At 41.2% G+C, this 20,985-nt stretch overlaps 1 protein-coding gene across 4 annotated transcripts; it reads right to left on the bottom strand.

Annotated features, from left to right (window-relative positions):
• Nucleotides 1-2,249: 2,249 nt before the first annotated feature.
• LOC103375002 (uncharacterized) lies at nucleotides 2,250-19,777 on the bottom strand. 4 transcript variants are annotated; one of them, XM_008305184.1, is made up of 35 exons: nucleotides 19,640-19,777; nucleotides 19,449-19,523; nucleotides 18,301-18,366; nucleotides 17,240-17,296; nucleotides 16,482-16,517; nucleotides 16,357-16,410; nucleotides 15,197-16,279; nucleotides 14,988-15,089; nucleotides 14,780-14,872; nucleotides 14,601-14,663; nucleotides 13,607-13,666; nucleotides 13,445-13,480; nucleotides 13,308-13,361; nucleotides 13,173-13,223; nucleotides 13,026-13,094; nucleotides 12,617-12,688; nucleotides 12,429-12,536; nucleotides 12,250-12,309; nucleotides 11,886-11,948; nucleotides 11,537-11,602; nucleotides 11,397-11,450; nucleotides 11,223-11,282; nucleotides 10,494-10,547; nucleotides 10,270-10,368; nucleotides 10,135-10,185; nucleotides 8,584-8,685; nucleotides 8,086-8,196; nucleotides 7,915-8,010; nucleotides 7,793-7,837; nucleotides 7,632-7,706; nucleotides 6,795-6,863; nucleotides 6,662-6,701; nucleotides 6,515-6,566; nucleotides 4,804-5,149; nucleotides 2,250-3,660 (listed from the first exon to the last, which is right to left on the bottom strand). In XM_008305184.1, exons 1-35 carry the CDS (start codon nucleotides 19,658-19,660, stop codon nucleotides 3,256-3,258), a joined length of 3,948 nt encoding a protein of 1,315 aa, XP_008303406.1. In that variant the 5' UTR covers nucleotides 19,661-19,777; the 3' UTR covers nucleotides 2,250-3,255. The 4 variants fall into 4 exon arrangements, with proteins under 4 accessions (XP_008303406.1, XP_008303407.1, XP_008303408.1 ...); XM_008305185.1 differs by having other exon boundaries at nucleotides 8,086-8,193; XM_008305186.1 differs by having other exon boundaries at nucleotides 8,086-8,190.
• Between the last annotated feature and the right edge of the window lie 1,208 nt (nucleotides 19,778-20,985).

The following is a 20,985-nucleotide window of genomic DNA, read 5'->3' as shown; positions in this document are numbered from 1 at the left end:
AGTGGCACCGAAATGTACAAATAGTGAAGTTTTTTAACGCAGTTTGGCACGAGCCACTCTCACAACACCGCCACGCTTAGAGCCGAACTGCTTTGTGTCCAGAGGAATGTTTGACAAAAACAGAAGCAGCAACAACAACACAATGAAAGAGCAGGCAGCTTACCTCAGCGTGAGCCACAGAAACACACCAAACAAACACACGGCGTGCAGCAGCAGCAGCAGCAGCAGCGAGTGGAGAACTTCAGCGGGTCAGACCTTCACTTCCCCTTCAGGAGAAGTTCAACTGGTTCGGCCGCAGCTCAGGAGTTGGGTTACTGGAGGGAAGAAAGCCGCGCTGCTCTGGTTTCAGGGACACTTCTGCTGGAAACGCCGAACAAAAGACAGAAACAGGGTGTCAGCGGCTCCACACCCTCGGAGCCGTGAAAAGTTGGGAGAGTTTCGCCTCATTCGCATCACCTGGGCCACCTGCTGGGGGGCGTGGCCTGTCCGCCGCGTCATCTGCCGGTTAGCATGTAGCTTGTAGCATGTGCACTGCTAACGATCAGCTGATTGAATTTCTCTTCAGGATATTACTCTGTGATTATTCATTTTATAGCCCTCAAAGTCTGTGACTGTGAAGTGATGAGAAATACTTTGAGTATTTGAATTTTATAAGAATTTATACAGGAAGTTTTGGTCAAATATTATGAAAATTCATATTTTGGAACAATTTACAGAATCTCCCACATGGATATAATTCTACATAAATAGTTCCCCTCTTACTGCAAATTACAGGGAAAAACAAACAAACAAACACAAAAACAGAACCGATATAAACCAAAGAACAAAACGAAAACCCGTTTTAACAAAATGAGACACCTTCTATTTAAAAAAAAAAAAGAGAGAAATATTTCTATATTTATTGCTATTCAATTTATTATATAATTCAAACTTTTTTTTTTATCAACTGTTGCTAACTTAAATTTATTTCCCTAAAATATTTGATTTATTTTAGATGTGCCACAGTATCATAAACACACAAAAAAGTACAAAATAAAACACAGAAAACATTTTATTTATTTATTCTATTTTTGCTATTCAGTTTTTGAAAAAAAATCTACGTCTAACTTTTTTTTTATCAACTGTTACTAACTTAAATTTATTTACTTAAAATATCTGATTTATTTTAGACGTGTCACAGTATCAAAAAACCCAGAAAATAAAACACACAAAACAAAAACAACCTAAAATGATGTCTGAAAACAAGCAGGGTTTCTGTGTATATCTTCTTTAATTGTTTTATTTATCGTTTTTAGATCATCCAGGTTGTTCTGTAAGTTTACCCAACAAACTGATAAACATCTAAACTATTTTCAGGGTCTTTAACACCTCCACTACAGAGAGATTTTTCTTCTCACATGGTTTGATTTGGGTAAATGTTCAGATGATCTAGATTCTACCTGGGTCATACATCGTCTGCACTGTGGCTCGATGTCAATTTTGAATAACTGAACCTTAAAAGAAAAAACAAAACACTTAATGGATTCAAAAACTCATTTTAAGAAAACTCCACAGAGGATTTCAAACTGCAGCAATCATGATTGGTCTTAGGTGTGCAGTAGTAACTACATTTCAGTTAACTTTGCTTGTCACAGCTCTTATTTGCTCCCATAAAACCTTCAGATGTCTTTTGTTTACCTCTGAGGAGTTTAAACTGTTGGGTAAACATAAGGACAATGCTGAGCGTGCTCAGCCTAACGTGATGTAACCGTCCACTCCCATTTCCAGCTCAGCACAAACGCATGCCGGCGGCAGCAGCAGCAGCAGCAGGGTGGGAACGTCGCCTGGAGCCTGCATTTGCAAACACATTTGCATGGAGTCTTCATTTATCGGTTCAGCGTTACATTAAAAGCTTTCAAGGACGCAGTGTGACTACAGGTGCACAGTAGCACCTTCATGTCAAATGATTCAGAAACTGTCACTGACTATTCATAAGAGGAAGCGCCCTGTTGTGGAACAATAACAATCAAAAAACCAGAAAGACTATCCTGAACACACAGCCCCCAAAGTAGAAACTCAGTGCCACAACTCAGTGTGTTTGCAAATCTAAACAGTTAGTTTTTAGTTTTATATAACAACAGATGTCCTGGCAGTAATGTGATTACTGTGAGGTCATTCAGTTGTGAGTCATGTGACTTTTAAGTGACATTGCTCATTGGTTTACTCACCTCAGCTGCATACTGCATCTGCTTTTACAAAAAAATATATTATAAAATCTTTACAGATACATTTTATTCAGGTTAAAATAATACAGGAAGAGCTGAAAGAATAAAGAGAGGAGCATATTTACACATTTACAGTGATTCACCAGCTGTGGTGCATAAAATACAGGTGGAGCAATGAAACAGATTCTGCCGACACCTAAAATACAACAAACGTGCACAAAGTGTGTCTATAAACCAAACGTGTGATTACTTTGCAGTGACATGTAGGAATTAATATACATGTAAATATTCTGCTGATAGTTGAAAATCAGCTTTACTGAAGTATTTACTGACGCAGTGAGATCCGTCCAACTGGTTCTGATCCTGGTGTTTGTCAACTCCTCGTACAGCAACAATAAAACAAACATTTAGATGCTTTTTAAATTGTTTTTTTTTTTAAAGCAAAGCCGCAAAGTGATATATGAACAATAAATTAACCTATATACAACATTTGATTGTTAATGAGGCTCTTTAAAGAAGAAAACGAAACAATCCTGAGGTGATGAAGGCAGAAAAACATATTTTACGGTATAAAGTCTCGTCTTCAACCAGGTACAGTGATTTTAATTGCACAAAATTCTAATCAACTCCCACGATGTCGGCTTTACTGTAGATCCTCATCTACTAATGTTTGATTATCTCTGACTTTATAATAAAAATTAAGACTAATGCCCTACAAAAATATTTCCTTTTGATTTGTTATGTACATTTAATGGGATTGTGTCAGTCATGAGTCCATGATCCACCCGGTGGTGAAGCCTTTAACCCAGACAACGGTACATAAAGTGCTGTGTGTTCACGTTATTTTGTCCAGCCCCTGTGTGTTCATTCAAAAGTTGCCGTCACCTCTCCGCCACAATCAGAACAAATAAATGAGCATCATTAGCTTCACAGAGGTTGAGAAACCAGATGTCACCACGACTTCACAGCAGCAGTTCCTCCATCTGGCCACAGGAGGGCGCTCATGCTCTTTAAGAACTGATAAAACGGTCCTGTTCCTGCTGGATGTGGCTCACATGCTTCCCGTTGTGTCCTGCAGCTCCTCTCTGATGGCGTTGAGCTCCACGATGCCGTCGTTGAGCACGGTGGCCACCTCCTTGATCTGACCCACCATCTCCTTCTTGCAGCCCTTCTTCAGCTCCCTGGAGTCCTTGATGAAGTACTGATCTATGCCTTTGAAGAGGCCCTGCAGCGAGGCCACGGCGCCGTCCGTGATCTCCGTCGCCCTCATCACGGGCGAGTCCACCAGGCTGACCATCTGGACCGCCCGGCGGATCTCCCAGTCCTCGGAGTAGTGCTGGGTGCCGGACCGGAGGAAAGGGTGGCCTCGCAGCTTGTACAGGCCCTGGTTGATGAAGTGGAGGATCTTCCCGATGTCCAGCAGGTGGTTCTCGTAGTCCAGCAGCACCGCCTCCACCTGAAGGAGGGTCACATTAAACAGAGTCAGTGGAGGCTGAAAGACGGGATGTGACAGGACGGCACTCTGTGGTTCTGGTGACACAGTGAAGCATCATTAGAAGATCTTTGAGATGAGTCGGGCCCACGTAGGATCAATAACTGAAGATCACATGTATGCTGCTTGGATTTCTTAGAAACCTTCAACTTTTGTTGAACTGAAGGGATTTTTTGTTTTTTTTCTTCAGATATTTAAGGTTTGCTCTGCTGACAGAACACATGCTGTGTGGATGATGGTGACATTTATGAGTCAGACTACACGTCATAAACTGCAGCTCATTTCTATCATAGCTCTAGTTGGCTGTATATTAACATTGGACTGACATAAATCTGTGAAGATGTTTCAGCCATGACAGTGTGACAGATCAGCAATTAAATCTATTCTCTTGTATTTTTATGTACTATATTTGATTATTAGTTAATGTTTTAAGTGTATTTATGTAGTTTTGAGGTTGACCAGTCTGCTCAGATGATTTAAATATTAACATTTTACAGGAGAATTCATGTCAAATGAAGCATGAACAGAAATCCCATTTCACTCAAAGCATTTTAACAGTCTACGCTGCCATAATTAAACCTACTGGAGGCAAACCGATGAGTGTTTCTGACCACAGTTTACTAATTAATCAATTGAACGTGAGTGTTTCTGTAACATTCTGCAGCTCTCTGGCTCGACTCCCTGCTGCAGCTGGTTGCTTTTGTCGGCTTTCCAGGTTAATCAGAGTTCAGCAACTCTTTCGATGTGACCAAAAACATCCTCAACATTTTCCCACTTCTTCATAGAGAGCATCATCGTCTTCTCTTTTACTTGCTGGTTTCATTCAACCTCTACCCAAAGTTTAAAAAAAAAAAAAAAAAAAAAAAACAGCTACCGAGTGTTGTCAAGATCTGCTCTAAATGATCGGGCTCCCTGTCAGAGCCCTCTGCTCCTTTTGTAAGCAACAGATCTGAAGGAAAGCCAGCAAGATCCTTCAGGACCCATCACACAGATCAAAGGAAAAAAAACAAGAAACGTTTAAGTTGCACATATAACTGATGAATGTATTTCATCTAATAAACATCTAAATGTAGACAAATGGTTGATATTTATTATGTGTCAGCTCACCTTCTTGCGGTCGTGCATGTTGTTGACGTTGTCCGAGATGGCTGCAGAGGCTGAAGTGATGCCTCCGGCTGTAGCCACACCGACGCCCACAGCTGTGATCACCAGAGAGGCGCCGAAGGTGAACGGCGCCAAAGCCAAACCGGCGATGGCCGTCACGCCGCCCACGGCGGTGGTGGTGCCGCCGGTGATGCCGGCAATCTTGGCTTTGTGGTGGAAGTCGCTGATGTCGTCGGCGATGGCGTGGAGCATGATGATGGACTGCCAGAGGACCTCCGCTCGCTCTGTGAACACCTTGTTGAAGACGCGCAGGCCGCGGTGAACCTTGTCCGCCAAGATGGTGAAAGACCTGGGATTGTACAGGAGGCAGCACATTAAAGACTTAGTCTGGATGCTAAAGGTCTACCAGTGGAATAAAGCAGCACACTGAGTTTACTCTAACAAGACTAGTTTCAGGAGGCTGCATAGTCTTATCTTATAAAGTAAGCAATAAAAAGTATTTCATGATAAGTTTGAAGCTTTTTGCAGCATCTAGTATTGAGGCAGGTTTTCTTTGAGAACAGTTTTGATGCAGACAGAACAGATTACTAAAAGAAATGAGTCTTTATTGTCGTTCTCCAACTCTAACATCATGCTCTCCATGAACACGGCTATCTCTGCAAGTACCAATAAATCTACAACTTGATTCAAGCCCCAGAAAGTTCCAGGACTGATTCTTCAGCTTTGTTACCTGTGAGACCCTGAAAGTCTGAATCTGTGTTTCTGAGGCAGTCACCTGTACGCTGCAGTATTAAAGGGGAAACAGTCAGCCGTGGTGTTGCTTATTTTACCCCTGATACGTCCTCTGGCATCTGAAAATAACGCTGGCTGTGTCTGAACCCATTACCTACTTCCTCCTCGTAGGGAGCTCCTCGACTAAAGTACCACACTGTGTCTAAACACTATAAAGCATCATCACTGCTTTTCACCTAAATCGGATCAATTTGCAGGAAACTGTTATGTATCCTCACTTGTCCAGTCTTAGGCGTTCTTTACACGTAGCAAAAACGGTGATATTTTAACGTGTTTGGGTCTTTGGTTTACATGTAAACGAAGCTACAAGTCACCAAAAACCATCAAATCTGAAAACTCTGTCCACAGCGGAGGTTTGGAAAAACTCCGTCTTTGCATGTAGACAGGAGGAGACGTCACAGTATGTGACAAAAGCGTCATCAGCATCATATGTGTGCGGCCATGTTTACAGTTTGGCTGCTGTGATAGACGTGGATGCTGTTAAAGCAGAGCTTGTCTTTACATTTGTGCTTTTGGCCTGTTTGCTTTTACATTCAGAAATGTTTTATTATGTGGAGGAGCAGAGGAGAAGGATCGGTCCAAACAAATGATTCTGGCGCCACTGTCGTTGAAGAAACAGGAAGTACTTTGTGCCATTCCTTGTGTTTCTTCCAGGATTCTGATTGGCTAGCATGGCTTTATGTTACACTGCCCCCTACAGGTCTGGCAGCTCATCGCGACGTGTTTATGCAGGTTTGTGTAAACAAAGATTTTTTTGAGACCGATCTGGTGAGAACAATGTTATTTTTGAAAGAGCTGTTTCTGTAAATACCCGGCTACGTGTGAATGTGGCCTCAGAATAACGCTGCTGAACTCGTTCATTGTGCAGCTACCTTTTTCTCACAACAATCACTAGTGTCACTGAGAACAATAGCAGACATACTTTGACTCATCCTCTTTTATATCCTCGTCGTCTGACGGCAGCTCATCCCATTCTGCAACACAAACAAGCAACAGGTTTTAATGAGGCTCTGAGAACGCATCCAGCTGTTTATTTTTGTTGCTTGGTTTCCGTCCGACTGTGACTCACGCTCCACCGTGTACCACCACTCCATCAAACTGTCGGTGTCCTGTGGAAAGAAAATGCAGAGACGGTTCACACTGGAAAAGCCAAACGTGTTAATTAAAATGTGGTGATTATTTCTGAGTAACCAGGAACTGACCCCGTCCTCATCATCATCCTCCATTCCTGCCATGGCGCGCTCGTCCATCTGAGCAGCCAGCCACTCGGCCTGAACGCCACCAAAACAAACATGTAAATACGTCAAGAAGCCTTGTGACATGTGTCGCTATATTCACGCAGGCTAGTCGTCGTAACGCAGCATTAGTTCGGGCCTTTGTACACATCGAGTCTTTTGTAGGTTGAAGGCGCAATGCAGCAGAACCAGTCTGGTCACATGTCAGAGGAATGTGTTCCACAGAGATAACCAAGCTAGCAGCGGAAAACAACAACATTTCATAATAGTTTCTCAATCGCCAGCTAAAATGAACAAAGTGTGCCTTGTTTAAATAACGCCAGAAGCTCTAACATGCACAGAAATCCCGTTTAATCCTGCTTCATAGTCACTCTAAGCTTCTGTCAGCGTAATACAGTCATGATTTAGTAAATAAAAGCTTAGCATCAAGTCATTAGGGTTGTACTCATGTCGGGCATGTACATATGAAACATCTGAATTTCTATCCACGCGTCTCATCAAAGATTCTGCATAACGCTCGTCAGGCGTGAGTCAGCAGTAAATTTCTAAAAATAATGCTGTTAAAATCAAGTCCATCATGTCTGACTGCATGTTGGTACGCCGCAAACAGTCACATGACGGTTAAAAGGAGGAACCGAAGCTGTGGTTCACACAAATATCAAAACTGAGTCACTCGTTCGGAAGTTTATCTAAGGATTGAAGAGACGGCATTTTGATCGAAATCACCGTCTGAAGAATCCGACGGCCAAAGCAACCGCCGTGACTGATCATTTAAATATCACACGGAGGATGTTGTGGACGTACTTGAGCAGCCTCTGACAGATAATCACCAGACGTAGCTCCGGGTGGATCTTCACACTCCAGCTGCATGGCTTTGCTCTGACGGGAGACAGAAAGACAATAAGAAGTGAGCTCGTCGTTCTCTTGTAGGTGAAAATCTGACAGCAAGAAGCGCACAGACTCACTTTAGCCTTTTGTTTTTTGAAGCCTTTAAGTTTTGACGTCTTCTTCTATTGAAAAGAAAAAACATTTTAGAAGCACATACAGAATAACTCCAGAGGAAAGTGAACAAGGGTGAAGTGAATACCGGTTTGCAGGAGTCCAGCTCGTCTTCTTCGCTGTCATACATCTCTCCAGGACTCATGAAGTCTTTTCCTGTCGTTGCCTCGTCAGCAAACAAATCCTGCCAAAGCATGAAACAGACGTTAAAATCACAGGAAACAACTGAACAACACATTATGTGTTATGTTGAACGTACACTTGAGGCCTGCTGAGGGACGCCGTAGCCGAGTCCAGGAGCTTCACTCGGCCCATCGGTCGTCCTCGGTTTGCGTGGGACAGGAAGAGGAGCTTTGTGTTTGAACTTCTTCTAACAGAGAAAAACAGAATCCACTGAACGTTACGTGCATAACGACCCTTTACTAGCAGGTGGAAAAAACACACAAAAGCATCAAGGTGGAAGCTAAAGTTCTTCACTTCCGTCCTTTCGATGCTCTCTTTTCATTCTCAGGTGTGGAGTGAAGAGTTTGAACTTCTCACAGTTCAACATCTGCTGCTGAATCAGACATTTGGCACAATTCAGCAGCAAAAGCACTTCAGGACAATTTTCTGTGCTGTTGCTAAGTTACTCTGTCAGAATGATCAGTGCCCAGATTGCTCTTTGTACTGCAGCACACAGTGTTTCTACAAAGCAGTCACACTGTGCTGCTGCTGATTGCTCGTTACTGGATCACTGTTACAAAAGACTGACGAATACCGGTTTGCAGTCCTCCATCGTGTTGAGCTCTTCGTTGTCCAACTCGTCTGCGGAGAAGCTGCTCTTCTTCTTCTGGGGACTGGCGTCGTCCAGCATGCTCTCCTAATTATAGACAGACATGAGAAATCCAAATGACCTAAAGCAGCGTCTTCATCTCTCACATGAACAACTTTAAAGCAGAAATAAAGATGTTTACAGTCTGATGTAAACACTGTTTTGGTCTCTTTAGCTAATTTGAACCTTCACATCAACTGTACAGGAGACTAACTTTTACAGAACTCATACATTTAATTTTGTATTGAAGTTTTGCATAATTAAGTAAACGGCAGCTTCAAGTGACAACTGCTGCAGTTTTGCTGTTGACATACAGTCGTCCTCAGATGTATTCATCTCCTTCTATTAAAGAAAAGGCAAAACTCACAACAGTCACTCAAATAACTAGAAACTAAAAAAGTAGTAATAAATAAAAATTTGATAAATTATAATTTAGTGAAATAAGACATTTGCTTTTGAATTGTGGTTGAAAAGAATAATTTAAAAAAAAAACAAAAACAAAAACAAAACTGTCCTGGACACATTAGAGCAGTTTGCTGATGAGCAGTGAAATCAGAATACGTGTCAACAGGTGCAGGAGTTTTTTTTTTTTTTTTATATATATATTTCTGTTGAACCACAATTCAAAAGCAATGTCATGATTTTCTTTATTTTTATTTTTTTAAATTTCTTATTACTTTTGTCAATTTAAACTTATTCCAGTGACTGAAGCTGGTTCTGTCCTTCTTTAATGGGAGGCTATGAATCCATTCGACAGTGTCTCATGAAATTCAGGCTCAAAGTTGATTAAAGACAAAACTATGCTGAGCAAAACCGAGATTTTGTCTTTAGATTGCGACACCAAAAGTGAATATCAAATGGATTTGGTTGTTTTCAACAGATTTCAAATGTGTTTTTCATCCCAGAAAATCTCTGTCTGTCTCCTGTACTTAACATAATTGCTCAAAAATGCTGGAAAAATGAAAAAGCGCAAAGGTTCAACCCATACCTTGTAAAACAGTCATAGTATAAAGGAAGGTAGGTTTGCAAGGCTGTTATTTCATAAAGCAAAAAATCTGTGCATTCATGTGAGAAGCACTGATGGGGTTTTAATGGAATGACCCAAAAATAAGTGGCGAAAACATCAAACTCTCTAAGAATCGTCTTCCACCAGCTTCACCCAGGCATAAGTAGCTTCCCAGTCTTTGCTGCACTTAGTTTTCTTTGTGGTAGTTTCCATGATCCTCCCCCTAAATGCTTTCAGGCCATGATTTAGTGGTGACTTGCAATAGCGAAGCGAAGGCAGCATATACGTGACACTTTGACCTGCAACTGAACCACTTGTGCTCTGTTTGATTGACGTTAAACACAGGCTCATGACAACAGCCTTCCTTTACAGCCACTGGATATGAGCCAGATTTATAAAAGCGTCTGTAGTGGAGCGCTGACTTTTAAAAACTACAGTCAATCAAAACGCAGGACATTTACTCAAAAGATAGAAACGCTGTCATCGTTTACCTTTGAACTCCGGTGAACTAAATGCGGCAGTTTCTTCTTGGCTGGTTTCTTCTATCGATGAAAGACAAAAATCCCATCAATTAAAAGACTTAACTAAATGTTTAAATAAAAACTGTTGAAGTAAAAGACAGTTACAGGTTTGCAGTCTTGCATCCCATAAGCGTCTTCATCTCCGTTTAGTCCAGGAGAAAAACGGTGCGTCCTCTGGAGGTGCTCATCATCCATGAAGGCAGCCTGAGGATCGTATTTAGAACAAGACTTATTGTTAGCAGGCCAATCACTAATATCAATTTCACAATTTAAAAAGATACTGAACCGTGTATTTTTGTATTGTCAGTGGTAACTAAAAGGAAAATTACTTTGCTGGTGGACTGGAGACTTTGGCCTTTCATCTCCTCTATGTGCTCCAAATCCTAAAAACAATCACAATAACTTTCAGGTAGGAAACAATGCTTTAGAATGACAGCACCTTCAAGCAGTGGTTCTCAAACTGGGGGTCAGGACCCCCATGGGGGTCCCAAGATAATTTCAGGGAGTCGCCAGATCATTATAAAAAAAATAGATAAATAAATAAAGCCTACATTTATCAAATAAATGTGTATTAGGGCTGTCAAAATTAAAAGTTTATCCTTTTTTTAAAAAAAATTCTAATTAGGGGTCACAAACACAAACTTATGTGATCTTGGGGGTCATGGCTGAAAAAGTTTGAGAACCACTGACTTAAAGGATGCAGTCAATTCAAGGTTTTTGCAGGATTTTGATGTACAAAATAGTTGCTTAATGCTGTAATTGCAGCCAAAGGTGCATCCACTAAATAAAACTTAGGCAACCACTAACTTTACTTGCTATATTTTTAATTAATTGACACTACTTAAATTCTTGTTAAAAAAAGACAACATTTGTAGACCATGATTGAATATTAAAAAACAATGAAAAGCTTTCAAGTGGGGTGACTACGTTGTTACGGCGCTGCATCTTTAATTAAGAGTCCCTTCACCCTTTTATTGTGGAATGGAGGAAATAAAAAAAGTCATTGTTTTCGAGCTGCAGTTCGTTGTTGCTCAAACCCGAATGAAACTGAAGCCAACCTGTGACTTCTCACGAGGCGAGTAACCGTGTGCGCCAAAAACTTCATCAGGTGATTTCTCCTGAAGGGGAAAAAAAATTCCAAAAATTCAATCCACACATACCGCAAACACGTTGCACAAGCAAATGACCCACATACTGCACAAACCGACACCACTCAGTTCCCACAGTCGTACCTTTGAGGCTTTGCGAGGCGAATATCCGTGTGCTCCTTTTGGCTCGTCATTCGTCTGGAGAGGAACAGTGTTTAAAGTGATCCACATACATTAATATGTTCATTTACAAAGCAGAGAAATGGAAAAAGGGCCTTCGATACCTTTTCAACAGAGATGGCAAATCCTCTGCGTGACACAAACTTGATTTTCATCTTCTTTTTAGTCTTCTGCAGAGAAAAAATGTGATTGTCCAAATGAATGCATGGCAGAGTATTCACAGGTTTGATTTTAAATGTTTAGAAATGTGGCTTTAAGTTGTTTGCTTGGTTATTTAAAGAGCCCACGTTATGCTTTTTGGGGGTTTTCCTGTCTTAGGTCATATAGCTTTTTTGTGCATAGAAAAATATGCAAACATATTCCCTGAGACCCTCAAAATAAAATTCAGAATCTGTAAACATGCATAGCTCGGGCTCTTTAACGTCTGCACATCAACAATCTGCGAGTGTGGACCTCTTCGTGCTGGCCTTCCCCTCCTGCCTCCTCCTCACCAGTGCTGTCATCCAACGCTGTGCCCTGAAAAACAGACCGTTTAAGCAGACTGACATTTCCTTATAACTTCCTCCCGAGGCTGGGAGTGATTGAGAGAGAGCACAAGATTCTATTAATTATTTCCAAGCACTTGATAGAACATGATTAATTGATGTGTGTGCTTTGGGCATTTTCAATCTTTGGAGCTTGAAATGAAAGTTCAAAAAGAACGAGAGTGCTTTAAAGCATTTTTCACATTCTCTTGTTGGCAGTAAACACTTCAGGATCAGCTGACCTCCTTTCAGATTTAATCTTTAGCACAGATTGCAGACGGCAGGCATTTTACCTCTGACCATCGGCGGATGGAGTGTTTCTTGCCGCTGCTTTTCTTATTGATGTCACCATCCTGTGACAGAGAGGAAGTCGTCAGTGCTGTTGTGTTGATGAATAATGCCAGTTTGCATGGCAAACAGATTAAGACAAGCTCTTCCTGCAGAACCACACACTGCTACTCACACGACCCACCTTGGATTCATGAGGCGAATGTCCGTTCACATGTTTCCCCTCGAACACAGTGGAAGCAGTCGATGCTCTTCGAAGCAGCTGATTGACTTTGGTCTTCAGCTGTTTTTTCTGGTGACAAAGATGAAACAGATTTACTGACTCTGCTCATAAATAGAGAAGTAGGACTGCTTTAAATAAAATAAACATACTTTGTAGTCCAATGAATGCCGCTCTTCGTCCTCATTCTCTCCTCCAGACACGTGCACGTCTGAAAAGTAGTCCTGAAAAACAGAAGCGCTCTCTATTAAACTGATCAGATGTCGTGGAATACACACAGTTCTTCTGGTACTAAACAGTTCTAGAAAAACCATGATTTTGAGTTTATCTTTCACCCCATAAAGAAATTAAAACTGGTGGGGATAGGGCTTTAAGCTTTGAGTGTCCCACTGAAGACAGATTCTTTTTAACACCACTTAAAGTTGCTTTTTGTTTTAGTTTTTCCTGATGCTTCTTCTGTTCGTTTGCCATCACACAATCGCTGACACATGTCGTGTTAAGTCTAGATTTAATTACATGTTTATACAGTTTAGATTTCGTTCCGGACATCCTGACTGTTACCTTGGATGATTTACGTGGGATGGGCAGCGTCCTGCTCCTCCCCTCCTTTGTGTCATCAGGAAACTTGTCCTAAAAGAAATCATCACATTACAATGAACAGACATGCAAACGTAAACGTCGCACAGAGGAAGTTGTTCCTTCATTTACCTTCGAGCCTCTCCTGGAGAGCAGAGACATTCTGAATTTCTTGTCTTTTTTCTGCAATGAACATGTAAACAGGAGGTGAAGCTACATGCAAGAAAATATTTCAATGTTTAACCACGAAAGATGAACAAATAATACCTTATTGCTGCCATCCTGGTCTTCACCACTCCCTCCATCAGAATCAGCCTTTATCTAAAAGAAAACCTTGGAATTAAAGCTCCTTTTTTTCCCTTAAAAATGAATAATGCTCATTAAAACAACAAACTGTCTCTGACCTTCAGTGACTCCCTTCGTAGCCTGAATTTCCCAGACTTGGGGACAAAAGAAAGAAAAACAGTTTATGAGCTGAAACGTCTAAGGCAGAATGGTCATTTTGCATTCAAGGAGAACACAGAGTTTAAGGTAGTATGTGGGCTTAATTGGAAATATTTCCTTACTGGTTTGAAGTCAGGGTTAAGCTCAGGACTGTCCTCGGGCCAGTCTTCCACACAGCGTTCCTGTTTGAAGATTTTAATAAAACAAATCACAACAGAGGCAGCTTGTCTGTGAAGATTCTCAGTCGTCCAGGTCATGGTTATTCTCAGGGGAGGAGCAACAAACCCCCAATTGAAGCTGAAACTCGGGTGTTAATGGTTCCTTAAGGATATAAGTATCTGGATCTCCCAACTAGTCAGTCAGAGCTGATGAAGTCTCTTGGATGAGAGGTGGAACGTCTTCAAGGAACTCAAGCAAGTCCAGTTGCTACGATTAGAATAATAGAGGCAGCCGTACTTTTTCTTATAATTCTCATAATCTATCAAATAAAACATACATGAGGTGCAGCTAATAAACAACAAGGCCGGCCTTACTTAAGTTGAATTAAAGCATGGATGCACGAACCACATGGTTCAAGCATAAACAACTCCTGAAACTTAAACTGAACATAATGGAATTCCAGCATTAGTCTTGGTAATAAAGAGCCAAACTAGCAGCAGAACTTATGAGGGATGTTTGTGTTCAGTTTAACAGTTTGTCCATGCATCCAAGTAACGTGCTGTTTTTCCTCCAGTGCTACCATCACTACCTCTTGTATAACAAATACGTCAAAAATTAACGACCACTGAATTTACGGAGCACATTTATACCCCCGAGGACGACTTGTTTCCACTTTGGACGCTCTCTCTTGGTCACATGACATCCGCGGGTCAATATGTCAATTATGCATGCAGAATATCTCATTAGCCAATAACCTGCCATTTTATTTTATGAGCACATTAATGCGCATAATGGAAATAAGACGTTCTTATTTAATTGCATTGGTAATGGTGAGTCAGCCCATAATAAAACTGTTTTATGTAAAGCTAATTGTGTCCATAATACTGGGTGTGATTAACCTCAACTGTGATTGATTTGTCATAAAATATGCTTGAAATTGTCATTAGTGAAACAAACCTGTCCAATCAGCAGGATGTCCTCGAAGACCACGTAGTGCTCAGGGTCCACTGGTTTCATTTCCTGTAAAAAAATAAATAAATAAAAGAATTACAGGTCCAGCATGCACGCAGAAAAATTATCCCCGACATGCTGCACAAGCTAATTAGGGCAGCCACTGCTTTAAACACTGTGCATACCGGAGGTTTTGGTTTACGCCTAATAACTGGTTTCTGCAGAGGCCTGAAGACGGGTTTAGGAGGCGTCTTCAGCACACTGGGTTCGGGTTCGATCTAAACTCAGCCCAGCAAAGACAAAGAAAGCACAGTCAATGCAGCAGAAAGCATATCAGTGAATGAAACAAGCAGGAAAGTTGTGAACATGTTCAGCTGAGTTTTTGTGGCCTACAGGGATCACTGGCTGTGGCGGCCTTTCAGGTTTTGGTGGTTTTTCTGGCCTGGGTGGTCTAGTTCGAGGAAGTGGCCTCGGCGGTCGCTTGAAAGTGTGCACCTGCAAGTTTGATTATGAAAGAAGGCATTGAAGTGCAAGTCACACAAATGAAAATTAAAGATTTCTTGAAGAGATGCATCCGACAAGAATGCACACTCGCTACATACATGATTCATTTCAGGTGGAGACTGGCCGGGCGACACAGACACGTCGCCGGCCTGACTGAAGGGAGTCGCCTGAAGAATCTCCTGTTTGGTTCCCTGAGGGGTCGTCAACACAATCTCCTGCGGCTTGTGGAAAGGTTTTGGTGGGACGGGTGGAGGAGGTCGTGGAGGCGTTTTCTTGAATAAATCTGGTGACGACAGTGCATCCAGCTTCACATCTGACGGACTGTTGAGTGAAGATGTATTGTTGGGGGTTGTCTTGAACATATCCTCACTGTTGGTCTTTGGTGGAAGTGGTAGAAAGATATCTGGAGTCCCGCTTGAAACCTCCAGGAAAGGGTCAAACTGTTTAGCGGGAGTGGTACCATCCAAACTGGAGAGATCTTGGAACAAATTCTTCGTCACAGGGCTTGGGAATGGCTCGGCTGTGTTTGTGGATGAGGATGAAAGATCCAAGTTTTCCTTTAAAAACCTGCCGAAAATGTCCTTCTCTGTAGTCGAGGTATCCGGTTTGTTTTCCTGGAAGAGTTCGGCACCTTTAGATGGAACTGCTTCAAAAAAATCTGCTTCTTTGTTTGTGGAAGTGTAAAATGGGTTTGCCGCGGTAGGCTGAGGAGACCGAAACAGGTCATCCTCCTTGTTTAAAGGAGATCCGAATGGATCCACAAGATTATTGGTGGATTCATCAAAGATGTCCTTTGCAGATGCAGTTTGGAGTAAATCCTCTCCTTTAGCAGCCTGGAAAAGCTCCTCCACTTCACCTTTCAGGAGGTCAGAGTTTCTGGACTGCAATGTTTTGGAGAAGTTCTGTGACTCAGTTGTCTTAAATAAGTCTGGTGAGGTCAGCGTTACGTCATGAAAATGACCATTGGCAGCTGTGTTCTGACCAAGTGTTGATGTTTGAAAGAGGTCTTGCTTGAGGTTGTGGGTCCGGTAAAGGTGGTCCTGAGGTTCAGATACCGTGGCTCCATTTTCCTGAGGTGATCCCTGAAATTCAGGCGGAGGGACGAAGATCGCATCGAGGTTTACTTCTCCTGAAGTTTTGCCTCCTGCGTCATCCGTTACAGGACTTTGGCTGCCTGATTCCTGATGGCAGAACACAAGGTCAGTGGGCATGTGTTCAATAAAACACAGAAAACCAGAAGCCTGCATGCTGTACGTACCAGGTAATATGCATAGAAAGGGTTCGTTCTGGCCAAACCACCGTTGCTTCCATTCTGAAAAACAAAGAAAGCTCAATGAGACAATGAGTCTCTAAACTGTGTTGAGTCAGCTTTTAAAATCATACCCGAAGGCTGAAATTGAGCTGTTCCTGTACTCCATTCTGAAAGGATTAGACAGTGACAGCATAAATGTTAGCTGTTGAATGAATGCCAGGGCACACAGAGAACAAAGAGAAAGAACAGAAAATAATCAATTACGCAAGTTTTTCATAATAACATGGTAAATATGGAATACAGAAGTATGGATGCTGCAAAACAGTATGAACATTATTTCACTTTATATTTATCTGAACCGTGAAAGAGCACAAACTAAAACCTGTCTGTCTAACAGAACCACCTGGATGGTTTCTAAAAGTGTGAAGATAAAAAATAATCAATGAAATAAAACTGGGGGAAAAAAATTCTCAATTCTTATCATTTTGATTCAGGCTAAAACCTCGTAGGGGATGCTAAAAATTCCTCTAAAAAACCCTGCAAAGCCGTGAGCTCTTGTTGATTTCAGCTTCAACACTCGCACACGGTTTTGTGCTTCGTCACCCTAATACGCCGGCAGTAATTTGACTTATTAAAAGAAAGGATCAGCCCAACAATGTTGAACACAAACACGCCTACACATTGCGACGATAACAGTCGGTGCGATTACGCTGCAGATCAAAGAACAAAACAAGACAGAGGGTGTGGATTTAACTTGTGTCGCAGCAGGAACAAGATGATTATCCACCGTCTGCAGAGCTGTTTGAAACTTTCTCCCACACTTCTAAAGCATCCATTTCACCTGGTAAAGCTGGATATGTCAGCCACGTTGTGTCTTTTCTGTTCTTACCTGTCCAAAGGGCTGCTTATCTGTCACATCTGGAGCAGCAGCTGCCTGCTCGCCATCCTGCGGACCAAAAGCCAAACATAAAACATATTTCTGGACTGAAGCGTGGGAAGCTGCATGTCTTGCTGGTGGAATCTGAGCGACATGTCACAGGACACTTGGCAGAAATGTAAACACACTAGGGGCATTTCTACATGTGTTGAATTCACAACAAATTCAGATTTTTGCTCTTTGTATAAAAAACAAAGACAACATAGCAGGAAGTGTCTCAAAAGTAAAGTACTGCTATTCAACAATGTGCAGTTCTGTGTGCAATGCTGAACACTGTTATCAATGGATTCCGACCTGACGGATTAACTGTCTAAGAAGTAAATTATAATGTCAGAAGGACCTTGTTCACTTTTCATTCTCAAGTTGGAAAAGAGGGTCAAGATTGTAGGAAGTGTACGCTAATTTATAGTGTATTATTTCGTCGTTTCACCTGCATCTTGGCCCACTTAGCACCTTATAATAAATCACTGGTAGAAAACAAACAAACAAAACAACAACCTGGGGGTAATATTGGGCAATGCATTAAAACTGGACCATCAGATTGTTAAGGCCAGTTCTTTTCCAGCTCTATTAAATCTTTTCTGTGAACAACGTGCAGGTAGTCATGCATGCTTTTATAATATCTAAACTGGACCAACGCAATTCGCTCTACAAAGGTCTTGGTACGTCATCTACCTCACGTTTGCAACTGGCCGCAGTTCAACTTCATGAGACCAGTTCACTCCTGTTTTTAGCCCCACTTCACTGATCATCTCTTTGCTTTAGAACAGATTTTATAAGGCTTCAAACAGGCTGGCTCCTACATAGCTTACATTTTCAAGTCCCAGACAGACCACTGAGCAGGTGGTTCCAAAAACCAGGTTGAAAACACCTCAAACTGACCCAACACTGGCCACTTTAATATCCTTGCAAAAGACTTATGATTATATATTTTATCGTATATCGCCTGATTTAATAAATCTCATGAAAGAACTTGACAGTTTGTCATTTTCGCACTGTTTGTGTCAACTCACCTTGTGCTGGTTGTGGAAAGGGCTCTGGGAAACCTTTTTAAGCATATTTTGTAGCGTGACAACACTCTGCAAAGATAAGACAGAAAATCATGAACTGTTGTTCTCTTCTTCGTAGGCTTAATTTCTAATGACATACGACACATCGTGCTTCATTCACAAGTTAAACACGGTGACTAGAAATGGATAGAAAGATGCCAAATACCAAATACATCAACGAGATTCTGGATAAAATCTGTGTTGGGTCAAAACTTTGATCCTGAAAGAGGTTCTTTTTCATTGTGATGCTGCAAATTGAATTAGGCATAAACTATGTTTATTGCATACAGCTGCAGTAAATCATATATTTTTTTGTTTCTTTAATTACTCTCATCTCCAACAGTGGAGTTTTCCTGAACATAATTAGACTTATCGATGAGGAAGCTTTTTAGTGCCAGAGATTTGCAACCGCCATCGCTCTCTTAATTATAACTGCTGTTTATATATTTAAAAAAAAAAGAAATCATGGCTGGAATATAATGTTTAGTTGTTTTAAATTCTTATTTGATTCCTGGTAATCATCTACTGACCCACCAGCGGGACCCGACCCTCACTTTGGGAACCACTGTTGACTGTATTCATCCAAAGGCTGCTCATAGTCAAAACACACGTTTAAACTACATTACACCAAGTAGTTGTATCACATACATGTAAACATGAACACCAAAAAGGAGAATGAGTCCTTTTAATCATTTTACTTTTAAATAAATCTGTGAATTTCCTTGGTGACGGGGCAGATGAAGCCGGACTGCGGTGACGACAGCAGGTTCTTTATGTTGTGTGAAAAGCTATCAGTCACTGACAGCGACAAGGCATTCAGAACAGCTGACATCACGGTAAATACTCTGGGTTTGGCGATCCTGTCTGGTTGTCTTGACAAAAAACACAAGTGATGCCAACAGCAGAGAGAAACAGACCCTCCCACCTGAAACCAATGAGCTGTTTACTTGTCTGAGGACAAAGTGTCACCTACCATCACATTTAAACGCAGGATGGAACATAGGATATTTTCTTGCAGGCATGTTTTAAAAATCCTTCCTAACATAAAAAAAAGTGAAAACTATGAAGCTACAACATGTGTTCCAGCACAGAGCCGATCTTAAAGCACTCACAGGTCGTCTTTCTCCAGATGCAGTATCTGCTGGTGCCTTGATGTGTCCATGTTCGTCCTCCTCCACACCAGCCTCCTAACAAACATGAATGTTAAAAGAAAAGAGTTAAAAAACACCAAAAACTGCTTCAGAACTCTGACCCAGCTAGTTTCAGTCACACACTTGTCATTCAGGGTTTAAACACGACTTACCGCAGCTGCATCTCCTCTCATGGTGAACTTAAAACTAAATCTTTGAGTCAGATCAGAGTATTTTCCCACCGGTGAGTTTTAAGCAGCAGATGTTAAAGTTTCTCGTGCATTTAAGCTCATCAGTGTGTGCTCAGGATACAGGACACACGTTTGCAATCATCTCCCAGTTTGACACACCTGTGTCAAGTCAGACAGGTGAGTGCCTGCACATCAGGGCTCAGAGCCTTCAAAATAAAACGCATCTTTGTACATGTTCTGTCCTGGTCTTTCCACCTTACATGTAAGTGTCGGGACAAAATCTGCACATGCTGCTAACACTCTGCATATGGCTTAACAGGAGTAAAAAAATCTACATTACAATTAGAAAAGCCAAGAAATAAAGCAAGAAAAACACAGATTTCTATCACCTGGTAGATCTTAAAATGTCTCAACTTGAGCAAAACGTCTTGTTTATCCCAATAGTAATAATGCTAAACGTAAAAATAAGCTAATGTTTGCTCAGTCTTTTTGAGTTATGACAACTTCTATTGAATTTACGTTCAAACTACAAAACATTTAGGGAATTAGCTTTTCCTTGTCACTTATGATTGGTAGCATAAACACACGTTTCAAAGTTGAAGTTCTTTTAGGTGTTGTGTATTTAATTACCACAATTCTGAACATAATTGAAAAAAATAAAGGTAGAAAAATGTAATTATCAATCCAGTTTCATTAAGTGACCCATGAAAACAATGTTTGCTACTGAAAAGCTTTATCTAAAGCTTTATCTAAAGCTTTAGCTAAAGGAATCAAAATTAAGAGTCGTAACAGATGGAGACATTTAACAAACACAGTCAGCGGCTGCAAAAGCAAACACCTCATCGCTCACAAACACAAACTGCAATCTGTCATAAACACACAGAATGTATCTCGTGCACTTTTGTTGGGATGCTGTGACTCATGAATGCAGCAGAAAAAATAAGAGAAAATGTCGATGCAAAATTAAAACCTCATCATTTGGGTTCAACAACAGGGCGGTGCACAAATGATGGCAAACTTATTAACAATAGCAGCACAACTAAACCTACAGTACGGATGGAGTTTAAAGCTTGAAGGTCAATTTGTCAGAAGGTTCTTTTGTGTTTGTTTTGGAAAATGTTTCTTATTTCATCTCCATACATTTACTAGGAATCCAAATATCTGAGACTAGTGCAAGGATTCAATTCAGCAGCTAATATGTCAATGAGAAGTCATGGCCTAATAAAGTTTAAACTGATGTTTGACTGATTTTAGTGTGAATGTTTTGCTCAGTCACAATCAAAATGATGCTTCTGAATTTGTGCAACCCGATACGCTTCTGCTCAATT

This window comes from Stegastes partitus, unplaced genomic scaffold (genome assembly GCF_000690725.1).
Source record: "Stegastes partitus isolate 25-593 unplaced genomic scaffold, Stegastes_partitus-1.0.2 Scaffold2433, whole genome shotgun sequence".
Taxonomy (NCBI): Eukaryota; Metazoa; Chordata; class Actinopteri; family Pomacentridae; genus Stegastes; species Stegastes partitus.
The sequence above is the reverse complement of the archived record's forward strand: the minus strand, read 5'-3'. Positions and strand labels throughout refer to the sequence as shown.